General features: G+C 40.9%; 1 protein-coding gene across 1 annotated transcript in view; it reads right to left on the bottom strand.

Annotated features, from left to right (window-relative positions):
• Nucleotides 1-17,109: 17,109 nt before the first annotated feature.
• The window catches only part of GPC3 (glypican 3), a 791,583-nt gene continuing 787,991 nt past the window's right edge, over nt 17,110-20,701 (bottom strand). The window contains exon 8 of the mRNA XM_082262873.1: nt 17,110-17,469. Coding sequence (XP_082118999.1) covers nt 17,288-17,469 — 182 coding nt within the window. The 3' untranslated portion in view covers nt 17,110-17,287. The remainder of the gene's footprint in view (nt 17,470-20,701) is intronic.

A 20,701-nucleotide genomic window follows, 5' to 3' on the forward strand; every position in this document is an offset into this window, starting at 1 on the left:
CATTTGTAGTCATTACTATCTTAGAGCATCTTGGAGAACTGTAGGTCCTAGGACTCTGTTGAACTAGATTGTATCTTATATTTTACTCACTCCTTAGCATTAAATATTGACTTGAATAAATTTCCAATTAATTACAACTTGTATGCAGACAAATGTTGCAGAATAGGGGTAAATATTGTATGCATATATGTCAAATAGTGGGAAAAAAATTAGACAAATCTTCAAATCATGCTCTCATCCATTGTAAACCTAAGTACTAAAATAACATAAGCGTTAAAGCAAAAAAGTTCTCTCTAGAGTTCTCCTGTGCGCAAGAGACATTGATACTCGCATATCCCACAGCCCATGCTTGATGTTGGCTTTCTTCAAAATTTCCACAAGCACAGTGGTTCCTTCTACAAGTCAGTACCACCCTACAGGACACAGCGTTCGGTGAGGGTCCAGGCATCTGACACACCTGGAAGTGTCAGACAAAAGAAACCACCAAACACAATCGTTTTTAAAGATATGTGAAATTGGTGGTAAGGGCTATGGGACAAGTAAATCTAAATTGGTTAAACATGAGCTGTAGGTGGCCCTGTCAAAACAGGACAGTTTGAAATACTTTGACTGTAAAACTGACTGATCCAGGTGAGAAATGTTCAGCCATACAGTGATTGCATCCAATCAGATGCATACACTGATTAGGTATTCGGAAAAATGCTGATACAGCTGTCTTTATGCAACAGCCAGTACTGATGGAATGGCAGAATCAAGTGATTTCTCTCAATTGGCCGAGGTGGATGAATAATAGAAATCCTAACATGTATGCCTAGCCTGGCTATTCTTTACAGGGGAATTTTGTTTTAACATACCTTTTAGGTTTTTCGAATACGGTGGAATAAGCCTGAGCAATGTAAATCCCAGAATATTTCCTCTGGAAAGCCCAGGTGCTGTGTGCAACCTCCCATAGACATCCATTGCAGTGCACAGGTTTACTCGAGCACATGCCAATGCCACATTTTTTTAGATTTTCCATTTTTGCATACACATGTAGGCTATACACGTGCAGAGTTGTATAAAGTACTCGAAACCCATACTTGAGTAAAAGTACAAGTGCTCGACCAAAAAGTGACTTGAGTAGAAGGGGAAGTGCTCGATCAAAAAGTGACTTGAGCAGAAGTACTAAAGTATTCAACATTTTTTGTACTTAAGTATTGCAAGTAGTTTTTTTTAAAAAATTTGCTACTCAAGTACTGAAAGTAAAAGTACCAGTAGTTTTGAAAAAAAATTGCTACTCAAGTACTGAAAGTAAAAGTACAAGTACTGTGTTATGTAGTTATTAGAAGTCAAAAGTTTGAACATCATATTGTTTTTTATTATTTCAAATGCAGCTTTTATTTATACATACAGTAGCATTTATTTTCGTATGCGGTGATAATACATGTTTTGAGCTTCATGAAACCTGCCATCTACTGTTCTGGCAGTGGTAATTTTTATAATTGTAACGAGTAACTATGCAGCACAAAAAAAAAATATTGGAGTAGAAGTATTGAAATCATTGAAAAAATGTAGTGAAGTAAAAGTGGAAGTAGGAGAAAGAAATTCTACTTTAGGAAAGTACAGATACCGCCTTTCGGTACTTAAGTACAGTAGTGAAGTAGTTCTTCTTAGTTACTATACATCTCTGTACACGTGTTTACGCAAGTACGTATGCCCGTGCACAAAAGGTCTTCTACATTTAGGGGCAGGCCGTACTGTCCAGGACATCTTGGTTTCTCTGTGACTCTACAAAACGCCTCTCTTCCAGATATATCCCGCATGTTTTGTTATGTACGTATGATCATAGCAAAGTGGATGTGGATTTCTTCATTGTCAGTCAGGGCTGTGTGTTTGGTGTACATGTAAATGCAAAAATAAACAATATGAATCCAGCAGAGGAACTGATTCATTACATTTGAGCAAAAGAATGGCATTTGTATACATTCTTTGGAGAAGTGGATTACAGATCTGACCTTTAACTTGGTGCGAAAGGCGTTCCTGGGGCTTTCCAGTTAGCACTTTACGACCCTTAAGTGACCTAGTGTTTATGCTTCAAACAGAGAAAAGGCTTCCATCCACTTTAGTTCCTTTCTAACTAAAATATTTTCATATGTTTTATTTTAACGCAAGCATCTGGGCCATGTTTTGTAGATTTACATTAAAAAGTGTCATTGTTTTTATTTGTTGGTTCCCAGCACTTAATGGTGTTATTTATTTAGATGGACAACATCTGGATGTGACAATGTTTTGTGTGAACTGCTTGTTGGATTAGGTAGAAACTGATGGAAAGATAAAGACTGTTGGATCTTTTGTAGTTTATCATAATACAGGATACAGTTTGAGTTGAATGCCACGTAGAGAGGAGCATCAAAGGGACCAGGGAGTTTTCCTCACATCTGCCAAACCTTCTCAGACCTGATAGGTGTTCGGCCAAATGACTCTGTACACACATAGGGTTGGTGAAGCATGTGAATACTGTACTGCTAAGAAAAAAACTATTGTATCAGCCTAGGGTTCCTCCAGAGTTTGCTAGGCGTTCCTTGAGCAATGTCTGCATCGCAGATATTATAACCACTGACACCAATGATCTATTAAGCTATCTCTAAGACAGGGGTGGGGAACCTTTTTTCTGCCAAGGACCATTTGGGTATTTATAAAATCATTCGGGGGCCGTACAAAATTATCAACTTAAAAACGTGGCTGTTATATTTGGTCAAAAATGTAATTAACTCACTCCTAATGTGATGGTTGCAACTGCTTCTCTTTGGTGAGGTGTGTGATGTTAGCTGGTATTGATGATGTTGCTACTCGCAACTAGTTTTCCAGGTTTGCGTCGGTCAGTCTGGAGCGCAGTAGACTTTGTGGTGGTAAGTTTTGAAAAGAACTGCTGGCGGGTAATGCTGGTGGGTATAGCTGGCTGGTACTGCTGGTGGCTACAGCTGGCTGGTACTGCTGTGGGTACTGCTGGCTCAGGCTGGTACTGCTGTGGGTATTGCTGATTCAGGCTGGTACTGTGCTGTAGGTACTGCCTTGGGTACTGCTGGCTCAGGCTGGTACTGCTGGCTGGTACTGTGCTGTGGGTACTGCTGGCTGGTACTGCTGGCTCAGGCTGGTACTGCTGGCTGGTACTGCTGTGGGTACTGCTGGCTGGCATTGCTGTGGGTACTTCTGGCTGGTACTGTGCTCTAGGTACTGTTGTGGGTACTGCTGACTCTGGCTGGTACTGCTGTGGGTAATACTGGCTCTGGCTGGTAATGCTGTGGGTACTGCTGGTTCAGCTGTGGGCACTGCTGGCTCTGGCTGGTACTGCTGGCTCTGGCTTATACTGCTGTGAGTACTGCTGGCTCTGGCTGGTACTGCTGTGAGTACTGCTGTCTCTGGCTGGTACTGCTGTGTGTGCTGCTGGCGGGAAATGCTGGCTAGCAGCGGTGCCGCGCTGGAGGAAGAGGCGATGTTTCCTGTATTGGTCACGGGCAGAGTGCATTTGATATCACTCTGCCTGTGACTCACTCAGACTGTCAGAATGGAGCCGGAACAATACAGGAAGCATTGCCTCTGTTCTGACAGATCAACTGAGAGACACAGACTCAGCTGCACGGGGGGCCGGACCAAATGACTTTGAGGGCCGCATACGGCCCCCGGGACGTAGGTTCCCCACCCCTGCTCTAAGAGAACATCTTCCCAATGACTACAGAAGTAGCATTTTCCCAGTGACCATCACACTAATGTATTGTGAGCTATAGATGAAGTTTAGTATACCTATTATCATAGGTTCCCTGGGATCTGAAAATGACTTCAAGGGATTTTCCATGTTAAAAAAAAAAAGTTGAGAAGGGGTGATCTAGAGAAAGCTTGCAGTATCGCGTAATTTCACGAGAAAGCAAAGATGGGACCAGGTGGAAAGCTAACATATCTAATAATCTAAAACTATTCTATTTGTAATTTTGGGTAAAGTGGTGAAGGCTTAAAGTGATTCTAAAGGCTTGAGATTTATATTTTTTTAAAAATATGCATGTCCTACTTACCTGCTCTGTGTAATAGTTTTGCACAGAGCAGCCCTGATTCTCCTCTTCTCGGGTCCCCTGCCAGCATTTCTGGTCCCTCCTTCCTGATGAATTCCAACCCCCCCCCCCCCCAAAGCAGCTTGCTGTAGGGGCTCCCGAGCCGAGCTGCTGTTCTGTATGGCCATTCAAACATAGAGCTGTGGCTCGGCCCTGCCCCTTTCTCTCCTCATTGGCTCACTGACTTTGCCAGCAGCGGGTGCCAAAGGCACCGGCTGCTGTCTTAAGCAGTAAGGAGGGAAAGTTCCGGACAGCTGAAGCTCTCGTGCAACATCGCTGGATCAAGATGGGGCTCCGCTAAGTATTGGGAGGAGCTGCGCACAGAAGTTTTTTATCTTCATGCATGGAACCTTCTACCTTTTAGAACCACTTTAAAACCTCTGGCAAATTTTTATTGCTATAGACAAAACCATCTAGCACCTGATCTTGAACATCACTTGTTTGGAGAACATAGATACTGGTGATATATTATAGCTCATAAAATTGAAAATGCCAGCACACCATTATGGGTCACAGTAGTTTATTGAGGACTCAACAAAAGGGGTGACAAAAAAAAGTGGCAAAAACTTCTCCTGATGTTCCGGTGAAAATAAAGACAATCCATCCTGATGGTATTGTAGTTGCTGCTTATTCCAACAGCGCATAAATGGAACACAAGCTGATGCCTAAAAGGTTACTAAACCCAGGAGCCTGCATTCACTATATCTGGTCTCTCACAGTACACAGAACATGGAAATGTAATAGTTTTAGTAAATATAAACTGCTAAATACCTTTTATCATGAGCAGTATATAGCAGTCTTGTGGCTTCTATCAGTGTCTGGCCGAGCACTGGTTAAAGCTTGTAGGATCATTTTTCATTCTCCTCTGATTGTCCTATGAGGCTGCATGACCCCTGACTCTCTGTCTCTGGAGAGTGCTGATTGGCCCTGTGCTGATCAGATGCACCCTCGGAAAAAAAAAAAAAAAAAAAGAATCAGTGGATGGATTGGGCATTCTGAAAGAAGGGGGAGGAACAGAGAAGACATGTTCAAACAGCCTTTTTACACAAGGTTAATAAATCATGCATGATTAATCCCTATAGGTTCCACAATGCATTTAACAAGCATGCTTTACTGCATATACAGACTGACTTTACTGTTGTGGGTTTAGTAACCCTTTAAGCTCACTAAGAAGACTGTTTGTTTTTTTCCGAATCATCAACCTGTGGGGCTATACAAAAAAAAACTAAAAAAAAAAAAAACGAATTCTTTCATCCACACAGGCTAGGTAGTTGGGGGAATCTTCCACACTGGGACATTGCATTCTGATGGCGGAACTCTCCACTGTGAGATTACACTGGTCAGTGGCTGCAGCCACTGATTGGGAAAATGTTTCCAACATTAATGATTGACTTCTAACCATGGCCAGCTTTTTTGGTTATACATCGACTTTTGCGCTGTTTGGGGTACAGAATGTCTTATTTTCATATATATCTATATTATGTTATCCAAGTTCCAGGTCTACGAATGAGCAGCAATCTGGTCTCCCAACAGTATGGATCCGTTTTTCAGGCGGATCGGAACGGATGCCCCATGCATCTCTATGGGGCATCGGATGTCAGCGGAGACATGTCTGCTGACATCCAATCTGATCCTGTCCGTCAAATCCGGACTGATGGAAAGCCTATTTTCCATCCGTCCAGCGGATCGGATGGGATCGGATGAGAACAGACAGGTGGTCTGTTCTCATCCGATTCCCCCATAGAGAACAGCGGGACCTGACAGCTCTGTCTCCGCACACAGCACGGAGACAGAGCTGCCATCCGCCTGCTCAGCTGACGGACTCCATTGTGTGAAAGGGGCCTAAGTCCTCCAATTATCTGATCATGTGTACAAGGCATAAGTGTATCCCCAAAACTCCAAACTTTCTATTTTAGCTAGTAAAATCTTTATTAGCAATAAAGGGGTATTCAAATTCAACTTCCAATTACAAATAGTAAACGGAAGGTAGGCCGAATCACATCTACTTGTTTTGGGTATTTTATAACTTGCTTACTTCTCATAGAGTTAATGCAGATTGTGTTTGGGGATTTACTCCGTCTGTGGAGCCCATCTTTACCCTTCCAGCAGTAAAACAGTCTTCTAAAGAACATATATCTGTAACTTGTAAGGAATACCAACAATTCAGCTTTAGTTTCCATCAATACAATGTTGGTACAGGGAAACACAGTATTTTATTGGTTGTGTGCTTTGCAAAATATTCTGTAAGTTCTAGGAGTATAACAGATTTTAAAATAGTGCAAGGACTAACAATTTCTAATGTATAATATATCATTTTCAGAAAGTTTGACATTTTAAGTGATACAGTTTATTCACTAACTGAAGCTAGTATCAAAGGAAAAACCTTTCTGGATGCCCTAGATCCCTTCGTTTAAACTTTACACAAGTCGTTAAAGGCTAAGTAACAGAAAATAGCTTATATAGTCAAGGGGACCCGGTAGGTTAAAAAAAAAAAAAAAAACTGTGCAGCTTCTTAAAATGTTCAATAATTTTATTGTCATACTTTGTAGACCATTTGAGCCCTCCGGGAAGCCTGCCCAAAAACCTCAGCAGTCTCCAAGTCATGCCTCGTTGCTAGGACATGAAAGCTGCTGGTTTTCGTTCCTGTATTGTTGGGAGTGAGTGTCCAAAGCTACGCAATTATTTTTAATATCAACTTCACATTATATTTTCTAGAAAAGGTGAACTTTGTCTTTAAAGTGTAAATGCATTTTCATTGCAGTCATACTTATTTAACACTTGCCATCCCCAGCCCCCCACCAGTCTTATACCTATATGTCCATAAACTGCTAAGGTCCTAAGCGCCACACTGCCTCAGTTGGGAAAGTGCATATTTCTGACAAACTCCCTTCAATGCCATAGAGCACATTAAGGCTGGGTTCACACTATTGCGAAATGAATGCGGGTTTCCCCGCATCCAATTCGCATGTCAGGAGATTGTGATCGGCTCTCTATGGAGCCAGTTCACTTATCTCTGGAGCGGCTCCGGTGCAAATTGCACAGGGGTCCTGTGCATCTTCTGGTCCGCTTCAGAATTGGACTGAAATCGGACCTGAAACAGTGAACAGGGACGCACCGGACCCCTGCTGTGAGCTGCTCTGTGGCAGTGTGAACCAAGCCTTATAGGCCATACACACTTTACAATTATCTTTAGATTTTTTCCTTTAGATTTACCAAAACCATACAATATGAGGTCAAATCTAAACACTTTCAATTTGTATGCAATCAGGCAGAGGCCCTTGCACTAGAGTTGAAGGTAAATCTAAAGGAAATCTAATAACAAAAGTTGTATACTGTGTATCCAGCTTTACTCTTGATTGAGCAGCAATTATTTGTGGAGATAATAGACAAAATACTGGTACACTTTAACCACTTGCCACCCAGGCCAACACTTCTCTCCTACATGTGAAAATTATCATTTTTTAGCTAGAAAACATTATATATGTTATTTTTTTAGCAGAGACCCTAGGGAATAAAATGGGGTTGTTGCAACTTTTTATGTCACACTGTATTTGCACAGCAATTTTTCAAATGTTTTTTTTGGGGGAAAAAAAAAACACTAAAGTTAGCCTGTTTTTTTTGCATAATATGAAAGATGATGTTACACTGAGTAAATAGATGCCTAACATGTTACGCTTTGAAACTGCGCACACTTGTGGAATGGGGCCAAACTTCGGTACTTGCCTATCACCATAGGTGGCACTTTAAATTTTCTTACAGGTTACCTGTTTAGAGTTACAGAGAAGGTCTTGGACTAGAATTATTTCTCTCACTCTAACGCTCACGGCAATACCTCAGATGTGTTGTTTGAACGCCGTTTACATATGCGGGCGGGGCTTACATATGTGTTCGCTTCTGTATGCGAGCGTGCGGATGCACTTTACATTTTTTTTATTGTTTATTATACTTTTATTTTTATATATATATATTTTTTTTTAATTACTTTTATTCCTATTACAAGGAAAGTAAGCATCCCTTGTAATAGGAATAGGGCATGACCGTTCCTCTTTACAGCGAGATCTGTGGGGTCTATAGGTCACCACATCTCGCCTCCTAGGCTGGAGAGTCTTAAAAAAAAAAAAAAGATCCTGGTTACCCAGCCGAGGCAAAGGCAGTGTTTACAACTGCCAAGGCTGGATATGATGTCATAACTTCGAGCCCGGCCTCCGAAGGCCAAAAAGATGACTGGGGTTCATCTGGTCCTTCGTCAGCTCTATGGTAAACAGCCGCCGCCGGCCGATTAATTCTCTGGTTTGACGATCGCATGGGCGATCCGATAAAAGCACTGGAGGGCGGTGTAAGGGGGGATGTCCCCTCCCGCCACGTGTAAAAACAATCAAGCGGCTGAACAGCCGCTATTATTGTTCTTATGATGCAGGAAATTGCTGGCAGAAAAATAAGATATCTGAATGATGCCTGCAGCTGCACCCATCATTCAGATATCCCCACTCAAAGTCCACGATCATATGACGTCGTTGGGCGGGAGGTGGTTAAGCAAAAAAAACTGTAAAGCTAGAAATGAAAGGAAATCTGTACTATAGAATATTGTCAAAATAAAACAAAATGACTAGTATTCTTAGAAATAGAAAAGCCAAAACAACCTCATGTCTCCGTCAGCAGAGATTTCCTTTAAACATAAATCTGGCCACCTCCACCCCAGAGCAAACCTATTTTTAAAGCCAGTTGAACCCTCTTAAGCTCCGTTTTGGAAATATTGAGTTTTAGGAAGTGGGTTTGACATCCATACCAATATATCATTTAGTAGATTAGTGATGAGTAGACTGAAGGAGTGCGCTGAGGAGTGTAGAGAGATTAAGGAGATCAACTTTGTCAAAGATTGCACAAAGCTCTAATACTAAAGCTGGCCATACATGGATCCAAATGTGGCCGGTTCAGCAGGGACTGGCCAAATTTGGATCCATGTATGGGGGCAGGCTGGTTGTACAGAAGTTGATCTACCCATCGACCTCTGTACAACCAGCCTGTTGGATATTCCCGTCAGTGTATTCTAATGACAGGAAAGTCTCCTTGCTGCCAGAATACAAAGGCTCTTTGGGGAGGATCCCCCCTCAACCCGATGGTTGAATGGAAAAAAAAAGACTCATCTATGGCCTACTTAAGAGTACTGAGTAGTTGCCTTTGTTTTAGCAAGAAATGCCAAGAGGGGAGGGGAAGTTTCCAGTAGAGAGGGAGAGATTGAAGATGTAGGTAATAATGTGTAGAATAGAGTAAGCAGGTGACCAGAATAGTTGTGAGAGAATGGGGGTCTAAGGAGCAGGTGGTGAGGTGAGTATCAGAGAAACGTTTACCAACATTCTCTGTAGTGACAGGGTCAAAACAAAGAGTGTTGAATGTGGTGATAGATATGGTATGTTAACCCCTTTCTTCCACCGTCTCCTGGCCCATTAAGAACTTCTAGAAACCGGGAGACGGTCACATGATTGAAAAGCTCCCAATCACAAGTATGCATTGGGAGCTTTCCAGGCCCCACTGGTGACTGTGTTGGAGGTGCGTTTTGTGTTTACATAGGGACACAACTGCAGCCTCTCGGTGTTAAAGCCCATCCGCCGAGAGGCCGCATATATGCGTGAAGCTGGTGGGAAAAGGTTAACTAGGGGAGATCACTAAACAGTATTAATCTTAGCCACTGATGCAAATCGTGACTTCACTTTACAGTACTAGGTTAACCAGTTTGAATTTCAACCACGTCACTACCTGCCTGGAGTTCTCCCTGTGCCTGTGTGAGTTTCCTCTGGGTACTCCAGTTTCCTCCCACGCTCTAAAGACATGCTGGTAGGTTAATTAGCTCTTGTCTAAATTGGCCTTAGTATGTGCATGTATGTGAGTTAGGGACCATATTTTGTAAGCCTCTTGAGGGCAGGGACTAACATGAATGTATAATATATAGGTAAATCGATGTGTAAATTGACTGCGCATTATAAGTACCTGTAATAAATATTCTTTTTAAAATTACTGGCAATGAGTTAATGGGTTGCAGCAGTGGGTGGCAAAGTAGAGAGTTGACAAGGAACTGACAGGGTAATAATGAGAGAGAGAAAATAGGTCTGCTTGGCAGCACAGAGGGAAGAGTTCTATTTTAGGAGGGCAGCTTTACACAGGGCAAAACCCAGTGCTGTATTTTGGCCTAGGCCAACAAGGCCCAGGCCTAGGGCGACACTTTACAGGGGGGCAGCAAAAAATCCCTTCTCCGCCTCCACCTGAGACTCTATTGGCCACTGGTTGCTAGAGCCGCTTGGCATCTAGCAACCAGTGACGTCATGGCCGTGACTCCCTGGCCCTGCCCATAATTCAAAGTGAAGATTTAACTTATCTCTCTCTCTCTTTCCCCCCCTCACCTTTCTCTCCTCGCATCTCTCTCTCTCTCCTCCCATCTCTCTCTCTCTCTCCCCCCCCTCTCTCTCTCTCCCCCCCACTCACTCTCCTCCCTCTCCCTCTTACCCCCTCTCGTGAGATCTCAGGGGTTCATGCTGGGATTTGTAGTCCTTCAATTTTGGAGGGAGTCACATCCATTAAATAGGAAGGAGTGGGGCAAATTTACATAAGAGGGGGAGGGGGGGCGCCCAAATTTTAGTCTTGCCTAGGGCAGCACAAATCCAAAATACACCACTGGCAAAACCTATGCACTTTAGGCTTGAAAACCCTCCACTATCAGCACGTAGAAGATTCTCATATACAGCAATAGCCAAGCCCCCTGACCCCCCCCCCCCAAAATGCTGCATAATGAACATTGCTACTTAAGGAGAGAGATGTTGATTAGACCAGCGTTCAGTGGGCAGTGCTGCCCTGCAGGGGAGCTGGCTCTGTGAAAGCCACGGTCAGACATTCCTTTGTGCTGGAATAAAAAAATAAGTAGTAAAGCCATTTTTATTACTGTATATGCAGCCTGACTGCATATTCCCCAACCAGGGTTTCCTGCAACCCTGGGGTTCCATTGTATCTTCCTCATACAATGAACGCCAATGTAAGAGGGCACTTTTGCTCTGATTTACTTATTATTACTTATTTATTTTTGTCATAAAGATTGGTGGTGTGCATATGTAGGGTGTCAAATACTTTATCTAAGCTGTAATGTTAAACTTTCTACAACTTATTGATCATGCCAATGTACTGTGAGCTGTACTATTTTTAGCAGTAGTGGGTCCTGAAATATTTTAAAGGGTTCCTTTGGTATAAAATAATTGAGATAAGCTGAAAATGAGAAATGATATATCTACAGGTAAACTAGAAGCCTGTTTCTGTTAGGGCCAATTCCCACTTTTGCACTGTGGTAACATGCGCTGGTTGCCCTTCATTTTAAATGGCACCCCCGTGCACCTTGCCTTCAAGAGTGCATTATGGTATGCTGACAAAAAGCTACATGCACCTTTTCTGGTACGTTAGGCAACCAATTCAATTGAATGGACTGCCCCAAAGCGACATGCGTTACTGCTGCGCAACCGTGTGAATGGGCCCTATCTATTGCGTCCCCTTACTTGATGCAAACCATTTATGTGATCCAATTAATCAAGACTGTACTTGTGTAGTTGGCTGTACCGCCTTAGAATTATGGACTGCTGCCATTTGCCTAATGCTGAAAATGTTCTAATTCTATGTCTTCTGTAATATTTTCCAGTAATGTAACCGTTACATAACTCTGCTATGTGTGCCGGGTGGCATGGCCTCACATTGAGAAGGAATTTGCACTTCCCCAGTGAGCCATAAACATTTGTTTCAGGGCTAATCTGACCTTATTGCAGTGCTGTGTCATAGCACTGCTGGAAGATGAATAAATAGAGATATTTTTTCACATGTTGTGCAGGGGGAAAGCTTGTGGGGATAGTCTTGAAAGTTGATAAGGTTATCAGCAGGGGGTCTTCTGTTATGTTATCATTCCCAAAGAACAAACAAGCAAAGGCAAGCCTGATTGTCCGTGAAGATGCGCAATGGCCTAGTAATGATTGTTGCAATGTGCATCTAATAAGAGATTTGATGTGTTTGTTTTCTTATTATTTTCACATAAAACTTAACTCAAGGCAGATACAAAACAGCACCACAGTCATGTATTCCATAAAAAAAAAAAAAAATCATTAAATGTATTTTAAATTCAACTAGCGTACTTATGTACCTAAATCTGGCTTGGTATCAGCCTTCTGTCATTCCTTGCACAGCATGGAAGAGATAGGGGCAGCTCTAGGAATCATTGAGGCCTGCTGCAAATGTAGAGAGAGGAGAGACATGAGCTCAGCGACTCCTTTACCATCCAGGCTCAGGCTAGGGGCAGGAAGGTGACCAGGATGGATTATATAACTTTTATAATTTATAGAAATGTGAATCCTTTGGCAAGTAAATTTGTTTACCTGAGGGCTATTGTATGAGTTTGTTTGAATACCTAACTGTCATTCTTGTGAAACCATTACATTGATATTGAATATAGAGATGAGGCAATGTTTTAGATGCATTTGCATTTTTGAAATTTCACAAGCCCTTACAGATGGTTTTGTGGTTAAATGCATTAAAATTGTGAAGTTTCTAATCCAATGAATTTCTTGTCGAAGGTCACTCAAAAGCATACAGGGTCGCTAAGGCAGTACAGCCATTCCTTCCATACTGGGCCCAGGCCCTTCCTCCATAAGTTCAAAAGGGGAGCCCCAGCACCTGCCGAGCAGGAGGATGGACTGTGTTGCCTTATTGCTGACATCAATCCTTGTGTGCCTCCCCTCTCTCTCTCCCAGCTGCACTGCAGAGGGAATGGTGCTAGTATCTGCATGCCCCGACCCCCTGCTCTCTGGGCCCCCCCTTCCACCTGCTGTCTGCGCCCATGTGTGCCCCTTTCCGCCACAGCGCTGCTGGCTTCCCTCTTTTCCTTTCTCTCCAGCAGCTTCTGTGGGCATACAGGGGGACCATTTCAGGATGGAGAGTGTGGGGCCAGGAAATATGTCATTTACCCGGCCCCTATCTTTCTTGAATGAATACAGTGAGCAATCAGTACCTCTGAGGAAGCCACGCCCATTTCATAACACATAAGGGGCAAGAGCCAGTGACGCAATAGCCTGAGTCATGTGACAAGCAGTGGAGGAACCGTTCAGGGAGTTAGCATGCAGTATGAGTAATTTTCCAGTCCCAAGAGGATTACGGTGCTAGCCTGTTCTATGCATTTGGCTACTGCTTACAAACTGTTGAATCTATGGTGACAGTGCCTGGGGCATTATATATGTGATGTAAAGCTCTGATCTCTGCCGTGCACCAGTTAAAGTGCACATCTTAATGTGACTGCAATTTTATCTACAATTTTTAATAAATCTGTGCTTTTATGGAAAACAATATGGTATTTTATTGTATTCTGGGTAATGGTTTCCGGATATTGATGGGAGCATGAGAGGGTATCTACCACAAAGTGCCAATGGATTACATGTTGCCCTTAAAGAGACAAGCAGTTTTTTGACCGATAGTTGAGTAGATCAAATTTTTAATGTGAGCTGGTGGTGGAATAAGAGTCACAAGGTGTGGTGTTACTACATAGGTGGCTAAAGAATTGAGAAACAAGTGGGGGTCACCCTTCATTGTCTTGGTATGGAGTTAGGATAACTAAGGACTATATATTATGTTTTTTGAACGTTTTCCATATATGTATTCTGGATATTAATAACATTTATTTTTCACTAATTTTGAAAATATTTTGGTGCAGCGCTGGATTTTCTTTGTTTCATTGGTTATGTGTGGTGTGGACACTATTTAGACTAAGCAGGAGCAAATTGAGATTAAAATTGTTTACATTGCTTTTTTTGTTTTTGATTGCACATGAGTATTATTATTCAACTATGTGTACATCCATAGCCATTACCTCATTCACTAAAAGTGCAGTTCAACCATCGGCTTTTTACCATCTCCCAACCTTGTATGAATGAGCCCCAAGGATTCATTCATACAGATACTCTGGCCATCTGAATGGATTGTTCATGCAGCTGGAGCTGCCTATTAAAGTTAAAGCGATGCAGAGGCTGCACTTATGCCTGCCTCCGCGGTGGCCTGAGTTTGTCTGCTGAGAGTGTACTCACAGCACACTGAGCTGTCAATGACCGCTCTTGGTCAATGGATTGCAATCATGTGGCTGCTGTGAGAATCAACCCCAGCGGTCACATAATATGGAAGCCATGCCAGGCTGCCAAAAGACGACGTGAAGGGGTTAATCTTTCCTCCACCCAATTCAGGTTCTCCAGAGTGTCCAAATATGTCCCTGTACTGTAATGTCAGGTATGCAGCAAATTTAAACCCGAGTGAAGCTAAAGCACCTACCGTATGTATTCTTGTTTCAGGTCAGTGACAAAGAAATAACTGAAGCCTTTAGAACATTTTGACAACCAGGCAACAAAAATGTACTACTTCTTGGTCAATGAACCCCTTTCTTTTTTCAGGCACATTCATAAAATGTACTTTAAAGTCCAAACTTATTTTTTAGGAGGTTTGCTGTCATGCCTTACTGTATACAATTTTCTTAACGCACTGTATAATAATAACGATATTATTATAATTAATTTGTTGTAAATTTTGATACCTAGTGACACTTCCTTTTGACCTTCCATTTAGCAGAAGCATTGTGAGCCTGTCGTGACTGTCATTTAAAACTGCAGGACCCCTGACCGTGGGGTCTGGACAGTGCTGATTGGCCCTGTGCTGTTCGGGTTTGGGTGTTTATTGTTATTAATAATGATAATTTAATATTTTTTAAGATCAGGGGTTAATTATGTAATATCACATATTATTAATTTACTCTGTTTACAATGATTTTTACTTGTATGAATAAACGTAAAATACACAAATAATTAAAAATCATTATAACTTGTATATAATAATAATATGTAATAATACATAAATAAATTTTAACCCCCTAACCTTAAAAAAAATATTAAATTATTGTTAATTTTTTTGTTTGGGTTTGGATGTTTATTATTATTATTTATATTTTATATTTTTAGGAATATGGATTATTATTTATGCATTATTACATATTTATTTTTATTTATGTTAATTTTTAGTTATTTGTGTATTTATTTATTCATATATATTTTTAATATTTTATTCTTTACAATTTTTCACTTTAGCAGAAATTCGTAAAAAAACACATGAATGGCATGTTTCTATTCATTTCTATGGGCAGAAAAAAAAAGCTCAAGTCTGCATGATTCGAGTTACAAATAAAGCTCCAGAACTTTTTTGAGCTTCAGGCGATTTGAAGTGGAGATGGGAACTATCTCCCTGGAGAATATTTGATTTTTTTTCTCATCCAGTGTTTTGGAGCTTCGAGCTTTAAGCTTCAATACGCTGAGGTGTAAATGAGGCCTAAGCATGAACTAAGTTACAAAGCTGTAAAAGTGTAGAAAAAAAGTCCTGTTGTTGGCTGATAAAACGAAACATTTTTGTGGACTAAGCCTCTGGTCATACTGGTACGACTTTAGGTACGACATTTGATTTGCAAATCGAACCTAAAGTAGCATCCAATGTGTTTCTATGGCAGTGTCTTAGTACGATTTCAAGTAGTGCGGCTTGCAACGTAGTTCATGTATTACTTTTTCAGGACTTCCGCACAATTTCACTGCCATAGACTATAATGTAAATCATATCGGTGTCTATATCAGCACTACTGGAGTCTGAAAGAAGTTAAATATTAGCCCTTTGCTAAGTAAACTTTTGTTCATACCATACCTGTTCCTCCCTGTGACATGGACAACCCCTCTCACTGAAGTAGCACTGAAGTCATATTAAATAGTTACAAATCTCACAGAAGTAGTATTAAATTGTGGCTGAAGTTGGGCTTTAAATTGCACCACTTAAAATCGCACCCGGCGTGACCGCAGGCTAAATATAAGCCCTGCCCATTGTCTTTTGCCAAACTACTTCCACTCTTGAATCTTTACAACATAAATGCTAATCATTCTGTAGTCCAAGATGAGAACTAGAAGGACTCCTTGGATAACACATGAAGTGTGCAGAGAATATAGGACAGTTTGGAAACTGCTGAGAATATCAACAGTTTTTTGCACTTGTCAGATATAACAAAAACCTTCCAATTGTATATTTAACAGACCAAAGGGGAGCAAAAAGACAAGCTGATTGTTAGGACTTACACATACTTTGACAAGTTTGGGCATACTTGTTCCAGCAAGAATTATTTATCTGTCATGTCAAAAAGACTTATCTGTGTGTTTGGAATGAACTATATATCACTGCTCAAGTGCTGTTTATTAATCAAAAAGTTTAGATGTAATATGATATATGAGGCCTAATTTTTTATATTGTACTTTTTCCACTCTAAAGTACTGGGACTTTCACTAGTATTTTATGACTCAGACACATCCCGTTACGGGAGACCAATACTTTGCTCCTGTCTCTCAATTGCTCTTCCTTGTTGTCACTCTGACACATGTGATTCAAATAGAGACTATACAAGGAGGTCCCATCAGAAAACCCAGCCTCAAAAGACACGCAGAGCACGTCTGTAGACAGAAAGTGTGGCTGCAAAGAGACTGGTGGAGCACTAAATTGTAAGAAAAGAATAACAAAAAGGGACAGCATGGGTAAAAAATTATTTGTGCCTTTTGTTTCACTTGACCCTCCCTTCTAGATTGTAAGCTCTAACGAGCAGGGCCCTCTGATTCCTCCTGTATTGAATTGTACTGTAACTGTATTGTCTTCCCCACACTGTAAAGCGCTGCGCAAACTGCTATATAAATCCTGTATAATAAATAATAATAATAGTGCATAAGCAAAGTAAATGTCTTCAAGTAAATGTAAACTCTCATACTAATTACTAGTTTCTAAACATTTTGTAGTGCATGGTAACCCCCATCCCAAGTGCATGCCAGAAAGTTTTCTGTTGCCCTTTCAGTGCCAGGTTATCTGCTGGGAAAGCAAGAGATAGGACAAAGTTTTATATGATCGCTCTTTTTTGCAAAAAAAAAAAAAAAAATGAAAATGAACAACAAGACAATGCTTTGTTTAAAAAGTCTTTGAATAAAGAAATTGTCTTTATTAATACATTATTATTTACTCTATAAAATTCATTTCTCCTTCGAGAAGACTTTACAATGAGCCAGGAAATGTTTTAAACTGGAAAATTCAGCCAGGAAGGTAATGGAGCTAGCAGGACAAGAAGGGGTTAAATAAGGGCGTTAGATCACTGAGACAAGTCCCAACATGGTGACAGTGAGAGACACAAGCAGTGTAGCTGATACAGTCTTTATGGTGTGGCTTCCAGACTGGAAGTGAGTGATGTCTCTGCCATGCTGATCCTGCTGGTTACGCATCTGCTTATTAAATGGGACATCGTCCATGTCCAAATCGTAGTCCGAATCTAAAAAACAAGAAGGAGAATTGTAATTAACTTAAAACCCTAAATTAGTTTCATCATGCTTTAAGCAGTACCTGCAATGCTCCCTACATCACCAATTATATTTATAATTGAAGGAAGGGTAAAATCGGAATGCTGGTTGGCTGAGAGGCAGCAAGGAGAGTGCTCTAGCATTACAAACAAGCAGAATTAATTGAAAACAGGCAAAATGTATGTGTTCCAGCACTACAGCAATGCTTGGAGGATAAATAAAGACTCTACAGAAAAATATCCTGAAAGCACATTACTATTGGCCAGTGAGGCAGTCCATCATAGCGATGGGCCAACATGAATCCTGGGAGACACAAATTAGAAGCAGCTTTTCCAGTTAGAACTCATTTACCTTCAACCATTTTTTTTTTATAGAGACGGAGAGGCTGATTTGATAAAGGAGTTGAGAGTCTTAACACAATACATTGTGTGAATATTCAGTTATCCAATTATGTGAAATGTAAATTCGTGTTTACTCATCAAGTGGGTGGGTATTCAAAGTGAACATATATTGGCTTGAACATGATTGGATATTTGAAGTGAATATTGACACAACTTGTGTAAAGATTCTCAACTCATTTAGTAAAGCACCCCAAGGGTCTCTATTAATATTAAGTGGGTAGCCAAAGTTTTTCCTTTTAAACATTTCAAGGTTTATTTTTCAGCTATGCCTGGAATGTCTCTTTAAAATACTTTATAGTTTTCCTACAACAACAATAAAACTTTAGCGGCATGCAGTCATCCGTTTCTTATTCACAAATTAAAAACCGTCGTAAAATCTGTTATTTTTGTCTTCCTAATGCAGCATAAACTGAATATCTGTGCTGTCAATCCTCAGCCAAATGCAAACATTATCTTCTTATCTGTTAAACTAAAGCATGCAAAGTTTAGATAACTATGATAAATGATTCATTTATTGAATAAATATTGTAATAATTTAATCTTCAAGGGTATGGGAATGCCAGTAGAGTTCGTGTTTAGTAAGCTGAGTTTTTTTTTTTTATAGTAAGTGTAGAAAGCTTTGTCTGTCCATTAAAAACAGATTGATCTATTTAGGCCTGGTGTGCCTGAGGTTTTAGGATATTCTTTGGCAATCTAACAGACCCAAGAATGGATCCTGTTCGGACATGTCCAGTTTTAACTTTTGTTTCAATTGTACTAAGAGGTCACCTCCTACATTCCAATAAACAATGTGTGACACAAGTCTCCAAGTGTGCTGACTTTTAAGCTGCTCATAAAGCTTTGTTTTTTATGTAATTTACTGGCATGAGAAATCTGAGTTGAATATTTGGTTCTTCTTAGACGGAGCACTTGTAATGTTCTCCTTGCAACACATTGTTGTCACCAGACAAATATTCATATACTTATATATTTTTATACTGTGTGTGTGTATATATATATTTTTTTTATCCTAAAGAACTTCACCTTTAGTGAAGTTGTCATTTTAATGTACCTCCTTAAGTGAAATATTAACTCTTCCCAGTCCAGCGACTGTTACACAAAAATGGTCCCAGCCAGTGCTTCTTCATTATGCACATGCATGCTAGGCCACAATTCATACCTATAAGTAAGTTATACACTGAGGGACTGCTGGAGGCCACCATTAAAAGGCTACCAATAATAATGTATGAGACTGTGGCATGCATGTGCAGAAATATCGCTGGGGCGGGGCTGAAGGTAAGTTTTATCCCAGTTAGACTGCACTAACAGGAAAGGAATTATTAAAGAACATCATCACTAAAGGTTACCAAGAGTAAAGGAAAGTGGGACATTTGACAACCTTCACTCGTATTGAAAAAAAAAGTACCGTGTAGTAGGGCCCTTACCCCTAATTGTTATACAAAATAAAAGGACAGAAGAAAGTAGGGCTTTGCGGGCCAGTGGGAGGAGAAGGATCAAACCAAAACCAATATATAAAACAATTTACATTTTATTAGATTTACACATAAAAAACATGGGCGGTCACGCTCATGTTGACAAAGACAACGCACATAGAAAAAATTATGTATAAAAACATTTAGTAAGAGTCATTAAGGTAGAAATATATCCCAAAAGGGGAAAAAAAACAAAAGCCTGTGTAGGATGGAGAGAGTAGGTCTCGGATGGAATGCGGTCAATGTAGGTCCCCAGCAAGCTGACGCGTTTCGCTCAAGGCTTCCTCAGGGTCAGAGAGACCATGACAGACCGGTATTTCCTTGTTCAATGACTCAGGAGATGGCAGACTACAGCAAAACGCCAGGCAGAAAACATCGATGACTTAATACTCATATATAGCAGCCAAAATTCATATCTATTCTCATATGTATATGTGGGTAGGTATCCAGCACCTTAATAAATGTCGGGAAGCCACTTTATATACCATACAGGGTGATAATCCATTATAGCCGAGTAGTGGGGGCGTTCAATGCTACGTCCAAATATCATATGTCCAATTTCAGCCGCCTCCTCATTCAGGCAAATCAGATAGAGTAATTTATTGGGAGTATATGCATAGAGGGGGAAGCATTGATTACAGCCTATATACAGTATATGACTGGCTTCAGGCAGGTACAGCACAGCGTCACAGCATCCTATTATAGGGAGGCGGGGGTACTAACATGTACCGAACCAACAATAGTCCATTAGTGTAGCCCACGTCGACGAGCCTGTTTTTTTTGGAGAAAAAAATTATATCCATTGGACAAGGTTCTCATAAACTGTCCAATTATTTTACCCCAGTGAGCCTCATACCCCATAGACGGGATATTGGTTCATAAATATCAAAAGTCCTATCGGCACATTTAGAATAGACCTCATATTGTTCTTAAAGCAGTAGTAGAGTTTGTAAATGACTCCATGCATTTTTATGTCATAATGCCTCAGTATGCATGGCATACTCGCACATAATTACAGAATTAACTTTGAAACAGAGCCCTCCAGCGCTGAGCTGTCAGTGCACCTGGTGTTTCCATCTTTGCCCAGTTTTCCTTCTGAGCTTGTGCTCTCTGGCCGTTTGAATGGCCAGGCCGTGATGATGTCACTCCTGCACATGCATACAGGAATCACAATCACGGCACGGTGCTCGCTGCAATCAGGGCACACTCAATGTGTCATGAATGCAGAGCTACCGCACATGTTCTGGGGATGTCATCGGCTGCAGTGGATGAGAATATCTTCGAAACGGTGCACGTTTAGAAGATATTCATGGTACCTACAGGTCAGACCT

The sequence above is a fragment of the Pelophylax lessonae genome, assembly GCF_965119305.1.
Source record: "Pelophylax lessonae genome assembly, chromosome: 7".
In the NCBI taxonomy this organism is placed as follows: Eukaryota; Metazoa; Chordata; class Amphibia; order Anura; family Ranidae; genus Pelophylax; species Pelophylax lessonae.